Below are 27665 nucleotides of genomic sequence, written 5' to 3' on the forward strand. Positions count from 1 at the left end.
CTTTTTCCTCCCTCTGGTACATGTAGACATGCACAAACCTCATAAATATCAACAAATTTTTATAAATTCTTATTTGTCCTTAACCACAAACATCAGTGTTTCATACAAGGCAATTTTTTCTTTTTAAAATGTCATATATTTTGAGAATATACCTTGGTCATTAATGTATTCAGCTGATTTAGATTGAACAAACATTAATTAAATATATACATTATTTTATTTAATCCTCAAAATGTCTTTGTAAAATAAGCACCATCATTAGAAATCAGTTTTACTCCATGATTTCAAGCCATCCTTTTGAAAACATAAGAATCTGCACAAAAAGGACCTAGAAACCCCCATTTATGAGCTCTCTCTTCTAGCTGCATTACTTCCATAAATATCATCCATTCTTGTGATTTTTTTTTAGTTGACTCAACTTCAGAATGACCTTTTCTGACATTGTAAATCTCCTTGTTAGCAGGCATAGTAGAGGAAAGAAAAGAGTATAGCTCTTTGAGAAAAGAAAGAATAAGTAGAAGTTGAAATTGGGAAGGTATCAAAGGGAGGACTAGATATCTAAGAATATAGTTATAGAAATAGAGATGAATTGAAGGATAGACATTCAATGTGAAATGAAAGTGTTTCTTGCAATAGAAAAGAGAGGGGTGAACTTGAAGGGATTGGGAGAAGAGGGTGTGTTGCGGGGAGTGTCTGGAACAATCTGTAATTAAGAAGAGAAAAATGTTTGAAATTGCTGATAAATGTGTTTTAGTAATGCATGATTTTTGACTTTTATTCTAATAAAATGGGCTGAACATAAAATTTATCATGTTAAACATTTTTAAGTGTATAAATCAGTGACATTCAGTATATTTTCAGTGTTGTGCAACTATTGCCACTATCCATTTCCAGAATTTTTCATAATCTCCAACAGAAACTCTGTACCCATTGAAAAATAATTCCCTGTACCTTCCTCATATTCTGTTTTCTGTTCCTAGGAACTTGATTATGCTAGGTGCCTCATATAAAAGGAGTCCTTCTGTGACTGGCTTATTTCACAAAGCGTGTTTTCAGGATTCATCTCTGTTGTAGCATGTCAGCATTTCATTACATTTTAAGGCTGACTAATATTCCATTATATATCTTCTGCATTTTGTTGATGAGCATTTAGATTGTTTCTACCTTTTGGCCATTGTGAATAGTGCTGCTATGAACACCAGAGCAGAGTGCAAAGAATGGATTTAAAATCCATATTTTAAAATGTCTTTTATGAAATGACTTTATGAGATGGCTATATAATTCGATACTGTTTCTGAAAATAAGTCATTCCAATAACCTGGTTAGCTTGCTTAAGGAAAAGATAAACATTATATGATTACTCCTGTTTTGCCCAAGACATTCTGAAGTTGTAATGACCATAACCTGCCTTAGGAATTCCCATCAAGCTTAACAGAATGCGAAAAAAAAAGAACGGAAAAATATTGTAATTTTTAGATAATCTCTGTCTTTTTAGGAATAAGCCAATTAAGCTTTACCATGAGAATATGGAGATCTTTAAGTCATTTATAAAATGTAGTTCTAGTCATCTTACATTTAGTTTATATTCATGGCCTTAAGAAATGTTAAAATTATCGTGCTTTTTATCATTGCCACCATTATCCATCCAATGGAAGTAGTTTTATGGGCATCTAATGGTTTACTATCAGCCCAGAGCACAAGATTCTATAACTTCTTGAATACTTAAAATAGTTTGTAGTTATATTGCTGAGGTTAAATTATCTCACACATTATGTTGACCTTTAATTGTTAGGTTATTGAGGCATACATGAAGGATAAATACAGTGATTTACAAGTAAAAGAATTGACATACAATTCAGTATTCTAGTCAGTTACTTTTAAATTTGAAGTAGTAGTATGATATCATTATAAATTTGTTTGGAACATATATTAAAGGATAAAATGAACTGTTATTTGAACTGTTACATGAACTGTTATTTTTTTACATGAACTATTCAGCTAGGTTAACAGTTCCTTCAAGGATTACTCTGACAGTGGTTACTCTGACAGACTGATTCAGTTAAGCCAGGAATGTCTGTTGAACTAACCCAAAACAGGCTGATTTCATAATTATAAATAGGAACATAAAAATGATAATTTTCTTCACAAATAAGGATAACTAGTACATGCCTTGCCATGAAAAATTAATAATTCAAAATATGCCATATTTCACATATTAAGAAAGGGGATGGATAATAATATATACCAGGGGAGTATTTAAATTAAAATTAATAATAGAAGACTGATTTAATGTATATATTATCAATGAGACTCCTCAGCAATTCTCTATTTTTTGTGATAGGTCACATGTCAGCATTTTGTGGAGAGTTCTATAAAACTGAAATTCAGATTTGCAGTGACTTTTTTTTTCAATGTGAAATATAACAATCTCAGTCATTCTAGGGTCTGTGATTTAAAATACAACATTTTCCTCTTTGATTGATCATAGCTATTATTGAAATAGCTAGTAACATGTGAAATGGTGCTGTAATTTAGACTGAAAAACATTGAATTGTGAATTATACTCACTCAGCTTAAATTTCTCTGTTTCTAGTCTCCAGAACATCTTTTGTACTTTTTCTGCAGAAACAGGTTCTTGACATAATGTTCCTACATATTCCTAGGGGAAAGGAGGACCTCACAAATTCTTGTCCGAATATACAAGGGTAACTCTTCCAACAAAAATAGAGGGGAACAAATAGGAATCATTATTACCCAATACAGGAAATAAAGTTTTTATTCGCTTAACCTATCAACATACATACTTTACACATACATCATAGGATCAGTGTCAAAGAAGTGAAAATTTATGGATATAATGATGATTCAAGTGATTTTAGGTATTTGTATTTGAGGTCAGTAAATCATTCTTTGTTCTTTTCTAGGTAGAAGTAAGCCCAGAGTAGATCATTAGATAACAAAGTAGGCAGGGAACTAGGTGTGTTCAGTGGTTTTCCTGTTAAAAGCCGCTTGTCACAGTAATTCTGCTTCATGTTTGTACAGACAATTCTTCAAATAATCAACTATCCCTTAGAAAGAAAGTGAACCAATTTAGAATTGTTTGTAGGCTCAGATGTGAACAGATGCAGACTTTCCTTTTAAAATATATTAAACAAAGTTTAGAAAATGAAGTTTGTGCTTAAGTCTTTTTTTTTTTAGTTTTGAGCAGTAACTGATAAAAAACTGCGCTTAAAGTATACAGTTTGGTTTGTATGAGTGAAATCATCACTCTCAGGATGAGATGATGAAGGTGCCAGCCACCTCCAAAAGTTTCCTTCCTGCCCCTTTCTAATTCCTCCTCCATTTTCTTCTTCCCTTTCTCCCTCCATACTATCAGTCTACTATTCAGTATTTTCTAGAATTATATATAAATGGAATCCTACATTATGTGCCGTTCCCTTTTCTGACTGTTCTCCACCCTAAGTTCATCCATGTTGTTTTATGTATCAGTAGTCATTTTCTTTTTATTTATGAGTAGTATTTTATTGCATAGATACTTAACAATTTACTTATCTATTCACCAGTTAATGGATATTTGGGATGTTTTTAATTTTGGACTGTTAGGAATAAAACTACTATGAAACTTGTATACAAGTCTTTTGTAGACATGTTTTCATTTCTTTAGAGTAGGAATTGACATTTTATTTTCCTCTAAAGGACTAGATTTTAAATGTTTTGGACTTTATAGGCCCGGATTCTCACTTCATGCACTGTGATCTAAAAAACTCCAGATAGTGAGTTGGGGTAGTGGTAGGATTCACTTCATTTGCTTCCTTGCTTTCAGGGACCTCTGACCTATACCATCTGTTGTCCAATTTCTGAAAACCATTGTACAAGATTGTATTTTAGTTCTTTTGTGGCATCAGGACCTCTTTTTTTTTCTTTTGAAGGTTTGAAAAAAACTTTATTTAGCAATAAAGGCTAAAAAGATTTTAGGCTGATTTGAACAGCTACATTGTAAGAATTCTTCACACCCTCCATGAATTGGATTCTTACTGGAAGGAAAACAGTATGTTCTCTATGTATGTAGTACAAGGGACTACTCTTTAAATCAGTTAACATTGAAAGGTCTGCGTCCAGATATTTTTAGGTTAATTTATTGATAGTCACCATTGTGAATGTTCTTTCTTCAAACCTCTAACTGGAGGAGCTGTAAAGCATTTAGTTACAAGCAGATATTTTAGAAATTGTTGGCATTTATATAAGAATTATGTTAATGTCCATATAACTTAAGGGCAAAACAATTTCCTGGTACTAAATAAGTCAAGGTTCCTATTTTAACACATACATATAAATGCCTCTATCAGTGCTGAATTAATGCCTTACTCCGGGGAATTAAAACGAGTGATTGCTATATTATACACAAGTATACTGTCGTGATAAAATGGTGCCTATTATTTGAAAATAATTATATATATATATATATCTTGTTAGAATAATTTTTGAAAAGTAAAAACATTTTAAGAAATGTCCTATTTTAAAAGTGGAAATTTGCATTTTCAAAGTGTTATTATATACACAACAGCTTTACATTACCATAACATATTAAAATCCACTGAAATGATGGTGGTAATATATGTTAAAGAATAGTAGGTACATGAAAGAGAAAGAGCAGTTTTAAAAAGTGAAATTTATATACATATATATGCTATGTAACTGATATATTTAAGAAATTTCTTGGTTAGGAAAGGTATTTATTAGATAAGTACGTTGGAGGAAGGGGGACATGCTCTGTAGTATATTGGCAAGCTTCCTGAAATGCATATGCAGGATAATTAGAGGCATACTGAATTTTAAATGTCAGCCAGTTTTTATTCTTTTTTTCCTAACATCTATTTGTATGAACAGTGACTATTCTTACTGCAAAATGGAGTTTATCAAGCTTTTTCTGAACATTTGTTATAAAGGAAATGACTTACCACTATACATAACTAACATTAAATTTTTGATATTAGCAATTACTTGTGAGAGATTTAAAGTTTTGTTGGTTGGATTTATTTGTTTGTCGAATGATGGCTAAGAAATTTCTCCATTTCACAGTTGAGATCTGAGATTTTTTCTGTGTCCTTTTTTTTTTTTTTTTGCATTCAGTCAGCAAGTATCTTTAGTTTTGTTTATTACCTTCAGTAAAATCCTAAAATGCTTTATAACTTTATTCCAAATGTAAGCAGCTTTTTGCTATATTGGTTTAATTCAGGTTTTGTTCATCAGTGATTAACATTCTTTTTATTGGCCTTAAGTGCCTCATAGACCTTTAAAGAATGTAGGAAACAGTGGATATCCTTAGGAGACTGAATATCTACCTTTTTTTCCCTTAAAATCTTAGATGTCTTGAGAGTATGCTTTCTTAGTCTTACTTCACGGAGTCAGTGGAAATTAATCACTCAACTACCTCACAGCTGTTACCTGGTGACAGGGTTGATAAGATACTATAGAATATCAGAGACATCCTAATTTCAGGGACATTAACTTATAAATAAATGAATTCTAGAATTACTGAAGTAGGGTTTTTGAGTCACTAAATTTAAAAGATATGGTTTGATAATCATGATTATTATGATAATCTTGTATTCTAATTTTTCATGATTAGACTATTAAGATATACTGAGAATCTTCTGTTTGATTATTTTGAGTTTGCATTTTATTTTCCTTCACTTTAGATAATACTCATTATTCCATTCTCAGATTGATGCAATAGAATTTACAGTCATCCTAGTGATAATTAATTAGAATTCTTTTATCTGCCCTAAAATTCTATTAACTTTCATTATCCAGACTCTGAGGATCCATAGCTCGTCCTAATGGCTTTAGGAAAGGAGTATTGACAAATATTTTTTTTGTGTTTTTTTATGTACAACCATGCTAAGACTGAAGTTGCATCAATTTACTCACTGTGTACATTAGGAAGAGATTTATGATTAAAACAAAAGAGATAAACAATATTTAATTATGCCTTCCTCTTATTTTCTGTTACTACGTACTCCACAAGCACATTTCTAATGGGTAGTATTTCTTCATTTGCAATGCTTTAATATAGTCAAGAGTGATATAGACCTCTTTGAGGTCAGAATAGGGAGGGTTGATGCAGGAAAAGTAACCATGGTTTATTTCTATCTTCTCTATGGATTGATTTTTGGTGTTGTGTGCATTTATTGTTTTTCTAAGAAATAAATACATCTTTAAAAAATGTGACTTCTTATGAAAGGCTACTTTTTGTTAGGGTTGTTTAATCTTTGCTGGATACTGTCCCATAGTGCAAAAGACAAGAATAATCGCACAGATATTTTTTCAGTGTCTGTGGAATGAAATTTGATAAATATACAACTTTTTATTTATAGGAGAATATTTTATAAATAGTGCGTTTCTCTCCCCTCCTTGGTAGGTTACTTCCGCAGAATGTTGGCCTTCTCTACGTTGGAGGTTATGAAAGACCCTTTGCACAAATCAAGGTATGATTGCTCATTTTCCATTATACTTTTCCTAGATATAGTTCACTTGTCCACCAAAAACCTATGAGCAGCATCAAATATATCAAAATATGTCAAAAATATTGTGAACATGAATTAATTTCATTTGATTTTGCATATTTCTACTAGAGAAATAATTCAGCTTTTTTTTCCCCTAGTGAGATGGGTTTTTATTTATTTTTATATTTTTTATAAATTAATATTTTACTTTATATAATTCTTGCATCATTTTTCATTTTTTGCACAACGTATGCATTATCATTTTTGTTATATTCCCCATACAATTGCACCCCCCCATTAATTCAGCTTTTCAATGAATGAATTATGTGAAACTTGCCCATAGTAAAGCTGACTTTGACCAAAGCATATTTCATGATTAGTTAAGAAGGGTACATTTAGGGCCATACATTACTCTGTAGTTTACCTCTTTTGCTATTAAAATTTTTTCACAGTGTTGTTTGGGTATATTTGACATACAGTAATCTGTACATATTTAAAATATGCAATTTGGTACATCTTAACTTGTTTACATTTGTGAAACCATTACCACAATCAAAATGATAAACATGTCTGTTTCAAAAGTGTCCTTTGAAATTAGCCCCTACTGTCTTTCTTTTTTTCTTTATACCCCCAGGCAACTGCTTCTCTGATTTTATGATTCGTTTCATTACAGATTAATTTGCATTTCTTAGAATTTTATATGAATGAAAGCTTAAGTCTCTCCATTCTCTCCCCCTCCACACTGTCCCATTTCTCTTTTATCTCAGCATTAGCATTTTGAAATTCATCCATGTTGCTATGCATATCAGTGTTCTATTTCTGAACTCTGTTCTTGCTTTGTTGATCTATGTGCCTAGCCTTCTGTCAATACCACAGTTACCTTGATTATTGTAGCATTATAAGAAGTCATGAGTCAGGTAGCATAAGTTTTCCACCTTTTTTTTTTTTGTTCAGTCTTCTTTTGGCTAATCTAGGTTCTTTTAATTTCCAAATGAATTTTAGAATCATTTTATCAATTTCTGTAAATTGGCTTGCTGTAATTTTGATTTGGATCACAGTGAATCTGTAGATAAATTTGAGGAGAAATGATGTCTTAACAGTGTTGAGTCTTCTGTTCATGAGGACCACATATTTCTCCATTTATTTAGATCTTTTATGTCTATTATTTTGTCTTTTATTTTGTTGTTTCAATGTATTGGTCTTGCACATTTTAAAATAAATTCATAAATATATTTTAATGCTATTATAAAATTATTTTTATTTCAGTATAAGTTCATTATACTGAAATGTAATTATCCTGTTCATTATACTGAAATATAGTTCATTATACTGAAATATAATTGTTTTTATTTCAGTATAAGTTCATTTCAGTGTAAGTTCATTATATAAAAAGATAATTTTTTGTGTTTACTTAAAATCCTCTAATTTTGATATGCTCAATTATTTTAGTAGTTTTTAAAAAATAGGTTTCATGGGATTTTTTTTTACATCCATGATTATGAGATCTGTTCATAAAGACAGTTTTTCTTCTTTCTGATCTGGATATGTTTTACTGCTATTTCTTGTTTTACTGTAGTGGTTAAAAACTTCAGTCAAGAGTTAAATAGAAATGGTGAGAACAGACATTCTTGATCTTGAGGGATTGCATTTAGTTGTTACGTCAAAAATTGTTTTTATAGTAATATTGGTTGAGGGTTGAATCCTAGATTACAACTAGGCTTTCCTGTAAGAAGTAAAATAATCTGAATATCAAAGGCAGTTAGTAAAAAGGAAGGTTTGAAATCATCCCTTTTCTTTGTTTTTATGATTTTTGTTGATGTTTTCTGATAGGCCTGAAAAAATTGTTTTGCATTTTTTGTTTAGTTTTCTTATTTTTCTTTACTTTTGTTTCTTGACACTAATTTTTCTCCTGTTCATTTAAAGGGTGTGAGTTTAAATTCTTTTTTGTTTGTATTTATGACATGTTTTTATGCTTTAAAAAACAAGGATTTTTTCAGAGTGAACTGAACCTGAATAGGATAAACAAGATATTTAATACTGAGGCGGTTAAGTCACATTATTGACATTTTAAAATAAAAAATTTTATCTGAGTTACCATAGCATCAGCATCTCTTCAAATAACTCCTTTAATTTAATTTAAATCAAAACAGTTTGCGAAGTCCATCTATAGGATCTTAAATTGTGGACCCTTGAACTTTTCTGTCACCTTATGTATTAATGATAAACATTCAAATACATTTTTTTCTTCTTCCATTTTTAATATCCCTGGAACATGAGTGGAGTTGGTAAGAGTCCCTTCAAAAACCTTCCCCACTATTCTTTTTACCAAATTCAACTCTGTAGCCAGGAATCCTAGTAAGTTTCTGCAGGAATATTTTTGAAAGTTCAACATTTTTCTCTCCAGTGGTTTGGAAAATCCTGTTTTTCTTTATCATAACTGAAATAACTAAAAAATGAGAGCCTTATCTGATATATTTAGGGTAGAATTTGTGTGTGTGTTCTGTGTGTTTGTATGTATGTTACATGTTCTCAAAAACATACTCTAAGAATATGTAAATATGTGTGAGGATAATTCTGCAGTCTCTCACCTGATTCATTAATGTAACATTTTCTTTATCCATGCCTTTCCTAACAAGCCCAGTGATAGTCAGTCCTTTGTCAACTTTTCATGCCTGGATAATCAACTCAATAGGAAAAAAACTATTATTTTAGGGTATCTTTCTCTTTTGATGTTGCTGTGGGAAAGATTTCTTTCACATACTGTGAAAAAATTTCTTATGATTATTTATTGAGGCCATTTCATAATTACTGTGGTTTTGGAGAAAATCTTATATAAACATCCTGACCTAATTGGAATACTTATAAGTTAATTGTAGAACAGTAAAAAAATCATAGTTTAAATGCTTAAGATTAGACTAGAAATTTAAGTTTACTTTCCTCCTTTGCCTTGCACCTGACTACTCATGGACATGAAATATTAGTATCTATTATGTTCATTTTTCTCCCATTAAGCTAAATATAATGATATGATGCTATATAGCATAAATATCAGATATAAGCTTTAATAAATGGAACTGTTTCTCTTTTCTTAAGACCATTTTGGTATTGAGTTTTTTTTTTTAATAAATCAAGATAGGAAATTGTTCACTTGAGTATTTTAGAAAAGGAATTCTTACTCATGAACATCACAGAGCTACAGTGAGTGGCTTGGTATTAGAGGCTATTTGTTTAAGAGACATTTTAGGGATGTATTTCTAAAAAGGAACTCCATTTTACAAAGGTCACAGTGAGAGAAAGAAAAACAAAAGGGAAATAGATTTTTGGACAAATGTTAAATGAATTTAGAAATTCGTTATAACATGATAATACTTACACACACACACACACACACACACGCACACAGCCATTATTATCCATCTTTTAGTTTTGTTTTTTAACTATGCCCTAGATAAAGACATGGAAATATACAAACATGGGACTTCATCATAATCTCAGACCAGTGTATCATCATACTATTGATAGTTTCAGGTTTACTTTAGTTTTAGAGGAAATTATTCCAACTTATATTTTATCTCAACATCTTCTGTGAGTCGTTGGGAAGATTCTTTTTAAAAATAAGCTTAGTTCAATATATATAACTTTAATTTAAGAATAATTAATAATTCTACTCTTGGACCTTTGATGCCTTTCAGAATCCTATAAAAACTGAACTGTCTACCTAGAAAAATTTCGTGTGCGCACACACAACACACAGACACGCGCTTATATTTTCAGAGAATTCATGAACCCCACAGAAGTGCATTCAAGGACCCAAAATTAAGAATCCTAAGAAGTAAATAAAATGTTTCTCCAAGTTTTCTAGTGCCAAAAAGGTTTTAAAAACATAAATTTCAAGTTTTCAGGGGAAATTTGTCATCTGAATATCTTGATTCTTGTTTTATCCTAAAATATAATTCATGCATGATTCTTGTTTTATCCTAAAATAAAATAAACTGAAATAAGGATAATTTTATAATGAGTTGTAACAAAATAAAAAAGAAATTGCCTCATATACTTTATTGTTTTGTGCTATAAATGACACAAATTTTACCCTCATCCAAGAATATCATTGAACTTCTTACAACTTTATCAGTATTAAGTTACTAAATACACTAGGCAGTAGACGACTTAAGAGTTTTCTTATTGAGAGATATGACTTATTATACCTTCTATGTAGCCTTTGAAATTAGAAAGGAAGTTTGGTTAAAATAAAATTTTGCTTAATTCCTGTTTGTAGCTTTTAAACTACTACGTTTTTCAGAAGCCCCCTGTGGGGGGGGGAGGAGAGAACAGATATATTTCCCTATACCAATAACTTTGCATAATTCCTTATCTTAATTGTGTGTGCATATATTATTTATAGTTTATTTTTGTAAGCATTTCAAGTTTAAGGATTTTTTATATTTTATACCTATTACTTTGTGATGTTTTCTAGAGCATTTTGCAGCCCAGTACAAAATTTTAATGTTATACTCAAGGGTTTTTAGTCCTGGAGCCTCCACTTAACAGCCATAGCCTTAAAACCAACAAAGACCAAAACCTGACAGCATTACTTTTAGTCAACCCAGGGGTTGTTATGGAAGATTCCAGGCCACAGGGCTGTCCCTCCCCACATAGCTTGGTATTAGTTGCCTCTTCCAGTTCTGACAGCCTAAGAAGTGTGAAAAGCTGTGGGGCTGAGTCAGACAGTTTCTACTTTGACACTGCAGAAAGAATGGCTAAAAAAAAAAAAAAGTCTTCTATATTTTAACTATGAATTCCATGCTGCAGCCATGTATAAAGTAAGGCATATAATCATTTTTCTGAGGCAGTTATTTTATACTTGGTACAGCTAAGTTATTCTCTTCCTCAGAGGTTGGTTCTGTCCTGCTGAGGAACTGGGTGCCATTAGTCACAGTCTCATACTCTAAGTTTCTCAGCCTGCATTTAAGAAAAACCTTTTTCAGCTAAGGAAGTATATAAGATTGCTATTTGTATTCCAATGCCTATGCAGTAGAGGCAAGGAAATAATGGTCTCCAATTTTGAAAATTCATCAGATCATTTCCTATCAATTTTTTCTGTTTATTAAAATAAAGTAGAATATTTTCCTTTAAGGTGTATCAAGCTCAGATTGTTATTAAAAATAATTTTCAGGGCCTCCCCGGTGGCACAGCGGGTTGAGCGCAACGCTGTAAAGCTGTCCACAGCCTCTGCAGTGCTGGTTCGATTCCTGGCCGGCCAGGGAGATTCCCACATGGCGGGGCAGACCTCTCCTGTCTCACCTGCTGCTCCCCTCAGCAGTGTATTTCGGCCCTTCTTTCCTGTTCTGCTGCCTGCTCTATCTCTGGTGAATTCTCTCACCCTCTTGCACCTCTGACTTGTACCCCAGTGTTTGTATAAATAAATAAATCTTTAAAAAATATTTTTGAGTTTACTGATTGTTGATTTTAATTTTTAGAGGAAATTAAATTTAGTGGTAAAGTATTTGGTGTCTATTATAAAAAAAACTTAATACTTAGAAAAGTGATGGTAATTATTTGTTTGCTGACTGATTAACTTTTAGAAAATATTTGGTTTATTAGATTAACACTCTTTACGAAATGAAATTATCTAAGATCCATATTTTAAATTTTTAAAATATCTGCAGTATTCCTCAGGAAGAGATTCGGTCCCTGGGACTGATTATTCCATATTAGAAGCTACCAAACTTTTGACCATGACCTATGGGAATATAAGAAATGCATTCCAATTGAGAAGCACTACACATATACATACATATATTTATAAACACACAACATAAACTGAAGTTTCCAAGTGTGATGCTAGAACTGTGTTTTCCATCCTGCTGTTTATTTTTCTATTGACTCAGTTTAGGTAAGTGGGTGAGAGGATTCACCAGAGACAGAGTAGGGAGCAGTACAGGCAGATCTACTGAAATACACTGCTAAAGGGAGCAGGGGGTGAGACAGGAGAGTGCTGTGCCATGTGGATTAACTCCCTGGCTGGGATCAAACTGATGCCCCAGTGGCTGGAAATAGGGTAGTGCTGTGTCTTTAACTCCTGTGCCACCAGGGAAGCCCATGACTCAGTTTTTAAATGGTGGTCTCAATCCACTAAATTTACTTTTGTCTTGGAAATTGGGTCACTAATCACAGTCTGGCAAACAGTGCATGCTAGTAGGATTTGACTGACTAACTTTGCCATGATTTTGGCAGGAGAATGCCACATTTATGCAATGGAAATGTTAGTAAGGAAGCTTGCCTGCTCCTGAGTTGATAGCCCTTCTAGTAGCTTTGGAGGGGAAGAAGATGATGAGATGTCATAGATGCTGGAAAGGAGGAGGAGAAGAGTATAGGAAAAGATAAATGAGAAGTAATTTAAGATGTTTTATGGAGCAAGTAAAGCTATTTTCTGTTTCAAAAAAATCCTAATTCACAAGAATAGTAGGGAGCCTTCCATACCTACTCTGTCTTCTGAGTGATTTCATATACTTTGAGAATAGCAAAAGAAAGGTAAGATCTCCCTTGGGTGAAAAAAATTAGAAAGAAATGGAGGTGAGTAAATAGTCGAAAGCAGTGGAATCAGCTCTAATATTTGCTTGATGTATTCATTTAAAAAATGGCTAAATATATGCTATAAATAAAGAGGCAAATTTTCAGTGTCTCATATTGTAGTAGTAAGGAAGAACATGGCTATCTTTTTGTAGAAAACATTAAAAAAAATGAAAGAAGTTTTAAAAAATCCAACAAACCCTCATGAAAGTCGTAAGTCTCTCTGTATGCAATAGCTGTTAAGTTGCTGACAACTTATTATCCTTCACACTTGCTGACAGAGTGCTTCAGGATGGACTCAAGTGAGCCCATATGTAACTTTCCAGATGTTGAAAACCATTCATTATTTACTAACTAGTTAAAAACAAGTCACACACAATAATTGCAGACTCAAGTTCCAAAAGTATATTATAGTATTGTTCTTTTTTGGCAAGGTCCTCTTGGTAGTGTTACTGCCCAAACTTAGTAACACTTAATGACTATGGCCACAAACATTTCAATTTCAGTATTCTTAACTTCTAGGCTGACATAGCTCATTCATTTCTGTATTCTTAGCATCTTTTAGCTTAGTACCTCAGATATAAAAACACTAAATAATTATTTGTTAATGTTATTGTTGAAGAATGCCTTGAAACCCAAGTTTTGGTTTTTGCTTTTTACCATTAAGTATTTACCATGAAGTTCATCAAAGTATTTAAAACTCTGGTTCTAATTACATACATATTTACTGTCTTAAAACTTTATTTCTAATCACTATTACATCTTGGATTGGGCTATCTGTGAGGCAATATGAATTAGTTTTATTTTCTAATTTAGGTTTGTGGTTGAAAATTATTAACATCAGTAGCTTTATTTGAAATGTAAATTTTGTGAATACATTATTCTGAGAACATTTTAAATATAGTCCTCAAATTATTTTCCAATTAAGGAAGTTAGCATTTTTCTTAGCTGGAAATTCCAGTGACTTCAATCTCTCTAGACACTTTATAGGAAAATATTGGAAATTATTTTAGCATATTCTGGTTTTAAAAATCATATCAAGATAAGTTCTTGTTAAATGTGGTTTGGAGCAAAAAAGAACAAACAATTATTTTCTGTAATTTTGAAATGTTTTCAAAAAATATAAATGGTGTCATGCCTACTTAAGTATTTATAATGTAATGAACCTCCTGTTTTGGTGAAAGGACATAACATGGTACTTATCATGTGTTCTTTTCCTACCAGTATTTTACTTCCAAAGGGGACTAGTTCTCTGACTTGAGTTTCAAAGGCAGTAGTAAACATATAAATATAAAAGATTAGATCTAAAATGACTATTGCTGAATTCATGTTTCTGACATTGTCGCAATTTCTGCTTTAGATTTATATTAGACATTAAAAGTTATATATTTCACTTCTGTTCCCACAAAAAGAGACATAATTTCTCCAGTGAATAGTCAGTTATAAAGCAATATTCAGTTTTTGCCTCACTGCATCCAGAAAGTAAGATGGGTCATCAGCAGATGTTACTGGAGCCATCCAAGAAAATACTGCCAGGGTTCTGCTCTTGCTATGTCTGCTCAAACTACCATGGTCTCAATAGGCACTGCTAAGGTGTTTCCATAAGTCAGCTTCCTTGAATGGCTCGTCCACGTCCGCAGAAATTATGCTAGATAGCTCTGTATATTTTTAAAAAGAAAGAAAGAAAAAACTTTAAAAAATGGAATTCATTTGTTTTCTTGCCTAATAAAATTAAAAAAACAAAACAAAACAAAACAAACAAGAACTTCCAAACCCCCGAATGCAGACACTGTAGTAAAGATTCATTTCATGTGTTCCATGGTCATGATTCAGGCAATTAGGAAAGCTCCAGACTGACTAGTGTTCTTGTTGATTCTTTAAGAACTCTGTGTCTTTAAAGTCTGTGACAGACTCTGGAACTCTGAGACTAGATGTTGCAAATCCATATAAGTTGCCAGATTTTGTAATCAGAAGGATTAAAGTACAACCTTCAGAATTTTCAGACTGCTACAGTGACACCCTGTCATAAATAAATATTGTGGGGCATGGGTAGGAGGGATTGTTGATTTTCTAAGACAGGAATAAAGAAATATAGTCAAGTACATCTAAAAATAGTTATATTTAAATAGTGAACTAAATATTTGTTTCAAATATTCCAAAAGTTCATTCTCTACAGAATTATTTGCCAGTAAGTAAAAATGACAAGTTTGTAGTTCAAGAAATTCACAAACTACTAAATGCAGTAAAATTTAAGGTTTGGAGAAACTTACAAATTAAACATTGCAAATACAAATCAGCATTGAGGTATCATTTGGATATTTACAGTGTCACTAAAATATTTTAAATATTAATATTTAAATTCATTCTACAGTGTCAGCACATCAGAACATTTCTAATACCCTGGAAATAGCCCTGCAAGTGCTCATTCATCTGCTAAAGTAATGTGTAGTTTCTGATATTAAAGTACTTTTAATTAAGTTTCTTGCTAAGATTTAATCCTGACAATAGTTGAAATATTAGCAATAAACGTATTTTTTATATATAGTCTTATTTTAAAAATTAATCTGTCCAGAATTTCTGTAGATAGATAATAGTGATATTTTTTATTTACTATCCAGAATTTCTCAATAGATTACAATAATTTAGAATCAGATTTGATTTTCTAAGTCTTAGTTATTAATAAAAACAGATATGTAGTGTGAAATTCATTTCGTACTAAATTTTTTTGGGAGTAGGGTCATGGTAGGCTGAGACTTTGAAAAGCAAATACCATAAAAATATTGAAATTTAATGTATAATATGATTTTTCATTATATCAGCAGATGTTATAACCATATTGGTGTCCCCTGGAAATCTCCTCTTCTTTTCTTCTTAGTATTGGATAACTTTCTAACATGAAAAATGGAAATAGAATTTATTTACTAAACCAAAAGTATGAACAGTTAGTACTGGTATCAAGCAAAAAAAAAAACAAAAAAACCTGTTAGCCATCATTTGTTGAGCACTTTGTGCCATACACTGTTCTATTTCCCAACCTATAACATGTAGATACATTGAGCATTTTTAGTTTTATAGGTCAGGAGAACATAGAAAGCTGAGTAACAACCCCAGGTTACACTTGGATATACAGTTAAATTATATTGCCTCCTGTTAGAGTATTATTTTAGTGTATACTTTTTTGAACTGATTAGGTATTATTTATGTAGCATTATCATATACATCATATACTATATAATTATAGTCCTTGAAGCCCTTCTGAGGTTTGCTTGTACAATAGGCCAAAATTAGCTTATGTAATAATGATATAATACTTATAAAGACACTAACTGAACTCAGTGACTTAACCAGACGAATGTGGCTTCACTATAAGAATCAAGATAGAATCATTTGGGTTCATTTACATAAAAAGAGGTGAAACCATAAAAAAAAAATCAAACTTACAGTCTCACCTTTGTGACTTATTTAATCATTATTGAGTGTTTATGTTCATTAGCTGTTAATAACAAGAGCTGAGTTCATGTATTGGGAACAATTTGTGAATCTATGAGATATTAAAAGGCTTCTAACTACAGTATCATTTGATATAATTATCAAGTATTTTCTGTTCCCAAAGCATCTAATTTGAAGTTCATTGTGTCACATATTTCTCCTTAAGCTATCATATTTTTAGAAGGGCCAACTGTACTTCTTGTTTTTCTTTTGTATTAAATACTTTTAGTTTTACCTTTTTTTAATATCCAAGAGATTTGGGTAAAACTATTAGTTTTTTTGTTTTTTTTTAATATTTTCAGCTGCTTAATTTCTTTTTAAGATTTATTTATTTATTTATACAAGCACTGGGTACAGTCAGAAGTGCTGGAGGGTGAGAGAATTCACCAGAGCCAGAGCAGGGAGCAGAGCAGGCAGAAGGACCGAAGTACACTGCTGAGGGGAGCAGCGGGCGGCAGGAGAGGTCTGCGCGCCATGTGGGACCCTCCTCTGGTGGCGGGGGAGCAGCCGGGGATCCAACCAGCGCTGCAGAGGCTGCGGGCAGCTTCGCAACCCAGCGCTCAACCACTGCGCCACCGGGGAGGCCCAACTATTAGTTATTACTTTGAAACAGTGTCTAGAAATCTACTTTAAGATGGAACCAGCTTATATATGAACAAGTCACCTGTGAAATTTGAGTGTTCTGATTAGCTCACAAAGGAAAAAATTAGTATCTTATTTACAAGTTTTTTTTTTTTTTTTAAAGCAGGCATTGCAGTTTGGTAGATACAACGAAAAACAATTTCTCATTTTCTGGCTGAAAGTTGAGTATGCTTTGTGAGCATAACTGGTATTAAAACATTTTAATGTTTTTCAAGATCAGTGTTTGGAGGCATTTTGATGACTAAGGGCTGATTTTAGCTGCAAAAAGAATTATAGCAGAATTACAAGGAGCAGGAACAGATGTTTTTAAGTTTCAGGATGAGTAGGTTGGTTGCATAGCACAAGGGTATTTGGATGATGTAAAAGCAGGGAGATGTTCTTGGGTAGATTTTGGTTTAGCAAAAGGATGAATGAAATAAGGTAATAGCCACATGATATGGACCATTAAATGTCTCAAAGGGGAAATTTCTAGAATGGAATGAAGCTACATGAGGAAAAGGTAGAAATTGTGTTGGTGAACTATTTCATGTTATTACATATATCAAAAGATATAGACCCCTAGGCTTTTTTAGGAGTCATTCTATTCTATTCATAATAGTAAGCCCTTAAGTTTGATGATGATTTTGTCTTTACTGGCCTAAATGATTTATTAAATCAGTAAAATTATGAAAAATTTTAGTTTGAATTCCAAATATTTTTTTAATTTTTTTAAAAAGATTTATTTATTTTTATACAAGAGCTGGGGTACAGGCCAGAGGCGTGGGAGAGTGAGAGGATTCACCAAAAACAGAGCGGGGAGCAGAATAAGCAGAAGGACCAAAATACACTACTGAGGGGAGCAGCGGGCGCAACAAGAGAGGTCTGCCCCGCCATGTGGGACTCTCCCTGGCTGGCTGGGAATTGAACTGACACTGCAGAGGCTGGGGACAGCTTCACAGTGCTGCACTCAACCTGCTGCACCACTGGGGAGGCCCTGAATTCCAAATATTCTCAATAGATTTACCTTATTGGAGGCCTGGTCTCCAGTCCGCTCTGATGACAGGAATTAGCGTCCTTCTGAATATCTTTCCTCCTCAAACCTTCCATTCCTGCTTAATCTCTATTTTAGGCATCTTGATACTTGCTAGCATAAATTTATCCTCTGATGTATGGCCTCAAAACCTTTCATAAGTTTGCTCTATAGGAGTTTGCTTTTTTTCATTTTTAAATTATCACTGACAATGGCTTCCTATTGTCCAAATGTAAATCTTTCTGTTTCCTGTCCCATCATACTCTGGTTTCCCTTAATTCCTACTCCTCTTTACTGTTTACAATTCCCTAGGCTGTCCATACTGTATATTTTCCTATCTCAAAACTTAACTGCTTGTCAAAAACAAATATCAATTAAGTAGGTATATACAAGGCATTTTGGCAAAGACTAAAGATATTAAGATTAATAATACATTTTATCTGCCCCTAATTTTTTATAGTCTAGTTGGTGAGATGGAAGAAATCTCTTTTTATAAAGTTAATACACAACACAGGGTGGGGTGTGATGTATCAAAAGTTGAGAAAGAACTGTGGATGGGGGCAGTTGAGGTTAGATTCACAAAGGAAGTAAGAATTGTGCAATCTTTTTTTTTTTCCATTTTTTTTATTAGATAATAAATTTTATTGTTATATTCCCCATACAATTGCAGCCCCCCCATTCTAACCCCAATCCCTCCCCTCCCGCCCCCGCCCCCCTAAAAGTGTCTCTGGTTCATAGTTTTTTGTTGATTTTGATTTTCACTTTCTTATAGTTATTCATTTTCCTGGTCCCTTATTTAAGTTTTCTAGATTCCTGCTATGAGTGAGACCATCTGGTATTTTTCTTTTTCTTTTTGGCTTATTTCGCTGAGCATGATCCCTTCCAGCGCTATCCATGTTGCTGCAAATTGCATGTGTTTATCTTTTTTGAATGCTGAGTAATATTCCATGGTATATGTGTACCACATCTTCTTGATCCAGTCATCTATTTTTGGGCATTTGGGTTGTCTTCTCAATTATTTGAATAGCAGGGGGTGTGTGTGTGTTTATGTGTTTGTGTGTTTATGCCCTGTAGGAATAGAATGATGACAGAAAAAAAAATATACTAAGTGTGGAGCTGTAAAGACTTGCCTTAAGTATAAGAGCAAATGTTTATGTAAGGAAGTAATAGGAGATATGGTTAAAGAGGTAAATTGGTGTTAGAGAATTAAAAGAAAAAGCAACAGTGAACTAACAGCAAGACTACACAGACCTCTATAAGAATTTCTACATTGGAATCAGTGGAAACAATAATACCTTTTAAGAGCATATTAAAATTTTAGGTATGAACCAAGCTCAGTGTAAAAACTGACATTTTCTTCATAACTCCTCAGTATTTCAGATGACTTAATTAGTAAGAGTGGTTACTGACATTGACAATCACACAACGTTCCTGGATTGTAAAGTCTTAACTGTCAGGTTATAAAATATTTCATATCATTTTCATGTTGTTGAAGTGTTAGTTTTTAAGAGATACAAAGACATAAAATTAATATAAAAATAGTTCAAATTAATGTTTCTATTTGTTGTTTCTGACATTGTGTTGCTGCTCAAGTTGAACTGTTACTTGTGACAGGAAGGGAATGCACTAGGGAATCTTTCTTAGTATTACTAGGTATTGTTTGATGCTGACAGTTCAAGTCATACAAAATTCTGCCTTCCCATAGCTGTTATTTCAGTTATGGTCATCTGTTTCAAGTCTTGAGAAGTTAAGATTAAGTCTGTTAGACTAATTTTTTCACAGGAGAATTGTGTTCTGGAAAAGACAACAGATTGATTGGTTCAAGTTTGTTCACTGCAAATTTTTATTGTGAGAAAGAAATCAGTTCATTACTATGGAAGGTGATAATTACCCTTTGTTGTATTCACAGCTTCAGAGTTAGCTTCAAAATCCTTACTTTAAAAATATTACCCAAGTCTATTATTTAGTTAAAAATTAATAATTATAAATATTAAATAAGTAAATCTAAAAGTTTGGCTCCTATATTTTACCATTTTCATTAAACATTTAGTGTTTCTATATGGTAATATAGAAGCAGAAACCTGTACTGTGGTGATATACTACCCAGTAATAGAATATGTATGTTCCTGGTTCTATATATATATGCCTTCTTTTGGAAATAATAACCTTTGACATTATTTTAAAAGCTAGATATTGTGTTCAGATTAATAATAATTAAAAAAAAAACCAGCTCTGGCATAAGTGGAATTATAACATACAATTTTAATTCTATTAGGTGTAGAAAATAATAAGGTGTTTTTATAAAGAGCAAAATAAATTATTTTTATTGAGCACATATTTATGTACCCAGGACATCTAAGGCCGACTAATGTTATAGTAGTCTTACAAGGTAAATATTATTTGTACTTACGGATGAGAAAATATAGTCATAAAGGGATTAATAACCAGTAGATGATATAATTAGGACTGGATTTTTTTTTTTTTTTCAGATTTTTCTGGCTCCCTGAGCTTACTCTCTTTGTTCTTACAGTGTTGTTTTTGTGTAAATATTGCTGACTTGAATTTCTCATTTGAGAATGTTGATCAAGTGTTTCAAGGGAGTTAGCTGATACAAGATTGCATTGAAAAGTATAAACTGTATAGAAACATAGTGTAATGACTTCAGTTACCCAATAGGATCAACATTGAATGAAACATTTTCTATGTAGTTTTTTTTAAGCAAATACTTTTTTTTTATGTATTAGAAATCTCCCTACCTTATGTAATTTATACAACTTTTATTTTGAGTTAACATCTTAGACTACTTACCTATACTTTAATAAAGTGATGACCTCAGGAATTGCACTGCCTCTAAAATCATTTACTTCCTCAGAAAGTGGCCCAAGATGGTTAAGTTCTTGTGCTGATGATTTGCTGTCAGCTGTCATTTCTCAAAATCACATTCTGGTAGTTTCTTTCTTGCTGCGTCTAATTTTTTTTCTGCAAGTAACTTGAAATTTATAGGTAAAATCGGGATATTAAACTTAAGTCAGTAACCTTAATTTGCACTCAGTTAAATTTATCTGTAGGTTTTGACCAGTGGGCCTCGAGATGCATCTGCATCTTCATGGAAAAGCTTATTACTTTGATTCACTGACATTTTGTTTCTGTTTTCCTTTTTTTGATGAAGGTGTACTAATTTGTCTTTTTTTCCCCTTAAGGCACTCCCACACTAGTGTTGGTATTTTATTTAAAAGACCTACATACTTACTCTTTATTTCTTTCAATTACATGCATTGCTCTGTGAGCCTAAATACTTTAATGTGATGCTACTTACTGGCAGTGTTTGTGAATACAGCCAAGAAGACAATAAGCATCAGCGGATCATTCAAAAAGAATGTTACTTCATTTGCAATGTTTTTTTTTTTTTTCTTCAATGAGCCAGAGGCTTTTACTCAGTCTCCCTTTCTTCACTGTGGCAGTAACTGATGTCTGTTACTGCTACTCCCAGCCATACCAAGTGTTATAAAACAGCTTGAAACTCAAAATGATTCTCTTTCCAACTTACCTGACACATGTATTTCTTCAAGCTTCCCCAGCAAAACGACTGGACAAGTTCTGTTTTCTCCTGCCTTGTAGTCAGTGCCTTACAGGGCTTTTCACTTTTGTCATAGTAGTACAGTGTGACATATGATCCATCTGCAGATTTGGATACTTTGCGTGTCTCTGAAACACAGCATTCATCTCTACTATCTCTAGCACGAGTGCTTATGGTATATAATCATGGTGGCAGTATCTTTCAACTTCACCAGGGTTCATCTTAAAGAAAACGTGGTACTTTCAATAGAGGCAAGGACCTTTTCTACCCAGCAAGGAACATGCTAATGGCAGATTCCAGGTACTGTCATAAAAGCAATATATTATTATTAAGAAAAATCTCTTAAAGAATGGTTTTATCTGTTTTACAGTCAATAAAGGGGAATTTAACTGAGTTTTTACTTTGTAGACTCACAACTTAAGCATATGATGTTGAGTTTTCCTGAATATACAAATAATTTGTATTCAGAAATAAGTCAAACTTAATGCCACAGCCTAGTCATGGTCATTTATAACTGTGAAATAATAGTCTGCAGATGACTCTTAAACCTCAGTTTTGAATCTTCAAATGCCTGCTGGAGAATTATATTATGACTATTTCAACATCATTTCAGATTCATTCATTTGTATTATTTATTCTTTATTGTGAATACTGAATGACTGACACATATTATACATCATTCAGTCATTAAGCTCATATTCATTAATCACCCACTATGTACCAAGTACTTTGATAGGTAATCAAAGTACTGGAATTAGAGTAGTAAATAAAACAGATATGGTCCCTACCCTCATGGAGTTTACTGTGTAATGTTTAAGTCTTCTGACTGAAAAAGTACTTCATGAGTCATGAATAATATGATAGAGAAAATAAAGGCTGGATGGATGGCAAGGGTGGCTAGCTCTTGTCTAATTAGTTGAGGAAGGCCTCCCAATTGAAGTCACCTTCAAGCAAAGAAGGAAAGGGGGTGAAGGAGTTAGATATACTATTTGCTGTTTGTTTTCTCTTTGCCTCAGTTTCCTCATTTGTAAAGTGGACTTACCAAGAGAAAACTAAATTAATTAATGTATGTGAAGCACTTAGAGCTAGCCCTTAACTTCATCACCTTTGGCATCATCACCAATTATTCAGATACTCAATAAACCTTTTTTTTTTTTGAGCATTTACCAACTGCTGGATATTTTTCAGCATTGTGGTATAATTCAGAAATGAAAAATATAATCAAGATATGTTTAGAAATTGCTGAAAAGCCAAGAATAATACAGTAAGAACCATAAGTATGATGTGAGCCAATTTCTGGGAAGGAACAATCCTTTCTTCTGGGAGTGGCATATGATTTATGTCAGTTACTTGGCAAATAATTATATACTACCTGTGAAGTCTTTTATTTTGTATTCTTATTTACTTCTTAAGATTTCACATGTGTATATCTTAACTTGCACTGAAATTTTCTTGCTTGAATTAAGCATTTTTTCTTGCTTAATAATATATTGCTTTTATGACAGTGCCTGGAATCTGCCATTAGCATGGTCCTCGTTGGGTAGAAAAGGTCCTTGCCTCTATTGAAAGTACCACGTTTTCTTTAAGATGAAGCCTGGTGAAGTTGAAAGATACTGCTACCATGATCATATACCATAAGCACTCATGCTAGAGACATTAGAGATGAACGTAGTATTTGCTTGAATTGAGAAATGTATCTCACAGGCTGAAATATTTGAGTAGTAGATGATTTGTATGTTATTGAGTAGTCTTGGAAACCTACTAAAATTTTACTTATACAAAAACCTCATAACTGCTGTATACCTTTATGATAATGCTTTTAGAAGGATTACTTATAGATTAAGAAATATATACTGCCTCCTCCAAAATGAAAAATGTTGACCGTATTCTTCATTGAAACCCCATGTGTTGATTCCACCAACTGTCTGTTTTAATATTTTGTTGTGATAAAGAAGCATCCTTCATGGCATTTTTGAAATGTATTACCATATTAAAATGAAAAAATTAAAGTCAAAATTGGTGATCATTTAAGATTTTTTTTGTTTGGTGATAGCAAAAGTAACATGATTCACTTTTGCTGGTATAAAATAAGCTCAGCAGACAGTTACATATTTCAACAAATTGAAGTTTTCAAAATGTTGCCTACATTTTCCTCTTGAGAGAAAACAGTTATTGTGTAGCAAATAGCATATTGTAGCTTTTGAGAAAAATGTGTATTAAAGACATCTGTAAAGGCTGGAAAGTGCTTCTGCTTAACTGGTAAGAGACCAGTGTGAACATCTCAGGTTTTGCAGCCAATAGTATCTGACATTTTATTTATTGGAATCTCTTGCCTTTATGTTTTAATACAGTATATTTGTGATTAGATGTAAGCTTTTCTTTAAAACTTGAGGGATAAAATTATTTTTTCAGTAAACAGGTATTTCTTTCCCACTTAGGTGAAACATTGAATTTATCATAGCAAACAGTGTGTATTATAGATTATGTCATCCAAACAAAAAAGGAGATTAATGGATATTTTAGTTAAGGGTGGTCTTCAGAAATTCCCTAGAAATAGGTTTGCATGGATGAGGCATAAATTAATTTGCCAGCCTTGACAAAACTGAATCCTAAAACCATCCATATACATATGACAGTCACTTCTAGAGAGTAATTAGCTTGCTATAAATACAAGAGATTTCCTGTGAGAAAATTGCTCACTATGTAACCAATGGAAAAATTTGGCAGATTAAAGAAAAAGTTTATTTTATCCAAAAGAATGGAATCCTTCAGTTTTTTTAGTGTGTTTTGGTTCTTGTGCTTTTTGCTTAGATTAAATTCAACTGAAATGTGGAAGGCTGGTGTGTGAGATGTGTTTATGTCCATTATGGGTATGGGATTACCTTTCCTAATTAGTTTTTAGAAATCTTTATGGAAATTTTTTTCATGAATCTATTAAAATGCACAGGGATGATTTGCCATTCAGTTGATAAGCAAACTAATCTCTGAACCTTAGGACAGACTTAACTAAACAAATCTGGTGGGGTTCCATCTGATTTATATACTTTGGTGGATGTACCTTGATTATTTATCTATAAAATAGGAGTGGCAATGTCTGCTTCTTAGAGTTATTGTATGAATTGTGTAGAGTAGTGTGGCTAAAGCATCCAGCATAATTATCAAGTTTATGAAAATTATTTCAAAAAATTTTGTTTGCTTTTACCTCCATGACACCTTCCCCAAGGCATTTAATAAACCATCCCAAATAAGGGCCATTTTCTTTTATTACCTTATGATCAAGTCATTAGGATCCTCAGATGTAATTTCTTTGTACATTTTTCTTTCTTATGAGAAGTTGGGAAAGCAAAGAATTAAACCTCAGGATATGTATTTTGAATATTTGTTACAGGGGATTGGGTTCCTAAAATTTGATACACCTCTCCTGAAAAAGTGGGACACATGCTGTGCTTAGAATTCCTGGCTGTGACACAGAATTCCAATTTAAGGAGACGTTTTGAGCTCAAGGTATTGTTTTTCAAACTAGGTTTTAATTCATACATAACCTCATGGAATAGCCATCATTTTCCAGGCTGGCAAAGAAAAGAATAAGTCAGATAGCCAGTTATTTGTATTCATCTACTGTCATGAATAGTTATATCCTAAAGCATACATTAAGAGTGAACCACATGGAATTTAATTTGTTTTTTTGTTGTTGTTGTTTTTGTTTCAAATGGGTGTTGAAGGAAATGGAATAGAAAATTCTTCTGTTCATGTAATGCATTATCGTGTTTTCCTATATAAGTTGAGTGCAGAATAACCCCAGGAAATAGCAGGCAAGTAGACAGAGTTGAGTTTCCTGATGGCTACCAAATGATTTACGTAGTCTCAGCAGCAACCATTTGGCAGGTTCCAGTCATTGTGCTCCAGATGATGGAACTTAGTACTGAATCACGTAGAGGAGTGTCACAGAGGACCTACAAATGGGGCAGCATGGAGCACAACACTCCTCTCCAGGGCACCTGAGTCAGACTTTTAATCTGGTTCTTCCTGAGCTGAAGTTCTTTATATTCTCCCATATTACTGCCTCCTAGATTGTCTTTTGGCAAGATGAGAAAGATAGTACGCAGCATTTCCCCTAAATTCCATGCTATGTAGTTACAGTGTGGAAGTAAAAAGGAAAAAGTGTGCTATGTTGGAAGGAACTTAGAATTGGGTATGAGATTTGGGGTTCTCATCTTTGTCTTAAATTTTCTTAAATTAAAAATATGGTTTTCCATTAAATTATGTCCAGGATTCTTCCTAGTTTGTTTGAAAGCTTCTAAAATGTCTGAATTTTGTAAACACTGTGACTTCATGGTACTATATATATATCTGCTTCTCCTTACCAATTTAACCTACTTTATCAATGGTTGATAGGTTAACTAGCAATAATAAATTGAAACCACTCTAAAACAGTCTTCCTTGTAGAGTAAGATTCACAATAAGCTAGGTCTAAGAAACCAACCATACCAGCTTCCCTGAGAGAAATAGTTCTATTCCAAGGTAATCAACGATGTTTTTACCAGCTAGAGCTGTCAGATGATGTCTTCCTTCTCATTCAGCAGGGCAGGTGCTAGATATAACCCTGATCCCAGAATTATGGTTGTTTTCTTGTTGCTACAAATGTGCTCCCACCTACCTCCCCCCAAAGGAGGCTCTTTTGATATATCAGAAAATGACTGCTGAACAAATATTTGTTGTATAATGATCTTTATCTCTTAAAAAGGAGAATGTGCTCCATTTCATGCCAAAGAGCAGGTGCTGGTTGAATCTGTGATGTAGTTTCAGATACCAGAGTAAATACAAGAAACTACAAGTCCTATATCTGAAGATCTAGGCTATAAATAAAAATAATCACATACATCCAGAGGATAAAAATAAAGTATATTGTGCAGTGTGGTGTAGAGGAAAGACTGCAGGCCGATAATCAAGAATGTAGGATTCTGTTCCTGAATCTGTCATTTTCTGACTGCATTGGCAAATGTGTACGTGTGCACTGAGGGCTGGGTTTTGTACATTCTTCTAGGCCTTGGAAGGTTCAAAATTGAAAGACAAGCTTTCTGTATCTAACCTATCCTCAACTGGTAGGTGTGCTGTGTTCCATTTCTGGCAGAATTTTAGAGGTTTTTTTTTTTTTTGGTATCTAAATATCAGCTACATTTGAAAAGCTCTGGACTTGTGTTTTGCAGCCCTCCCAGGCTGGGGAGGTTCATTGTCAGTTTTCTCAGATGAAATAATAATTTTTGGAGCCTTGGGTAGATTTTTACAGGCTTTTAATGCTTGAATCCGGGGGCAGACCAGCTTTCTCTCAGTATTTCCCTGGCTCTCTCATCTGTCTACCTCAGCATGACACCGCCCTTATATACCATTGCGCCTTGGCACGGGTGTCCCCATTTACATATACGCAGGCCCCATGCTCTCTGGGCCCAGGTGTCCGTAATTACAGGTCCGCGGGCAATAGCGCAGGTGCTGGTCATAGGTGCTAATGGTGGGAGGTGGGGGAACCTGATTTTTTTTAACTCATTGCCCCTACATCTTGGTATTTAAAATCTGAGAATAAAATACATGCTTCATATGCATACATATATACTTACAAGCACACACATCTGGACATAGAAAATAAATACAAAGGAATGAATTTTTTTCTCTATATATTCCTTCCCTGTTTATCTAGGCATTTTATGTTTTTCTGCCTAATAAAGAAAAAAAGAATGGATAAAAGGGTGAGCCTAGTATATTACTACTGACACTTAATCCTAATTCTCATCCGCTGGTAGTATTTTTTTCTTCCTGTGGGAGTTTTTCCTCCAAAATTCTACCTCCTGTTATAGTAACCTTCTCTCTCTCTCTCTCC

At 33.0% G+C, this 27665-nt stretch overlaps 1 protein-coding gene across 3 annotated transcripts in view; it reads left to right on the forward strand.

The window, feature by feature from the left end:
* RNGTT (RNA guanylyltransferase and 5'-phosphatase) overlaps window positions 1-27665 on the forward strand; it is a gene marked incomplete at both ends in the record, with an annotated part of 240335 nt that overhangs the window by 190452 nt on the left and 22218 nt on the right. For all 3 annotated transcript variants that reach the window (XM_084228320.1, XM_084228321.1, XM_084228322.1), the window contains one exon: window positions 6422-6488. In XM_084228320.1, coding sequence (XP_084084446.1) covers window positions 6422-6488 — 67 coding nt within the window. The remainder of the gene's footprint in view (window positions 1-6421; window positions 6489-27665) is intronic.

This window comes from Talpa europaea, assembly GCF_964194135.1.
Source record: "Talpa europaea genome assembly, chromosome: 2".
Taxonomy (NCBI): Eukaryota; Metazoa; Chordata; class Mammalia; order Eulipotyphla; family Talpidae; genus Talpa; species Talpa europaea.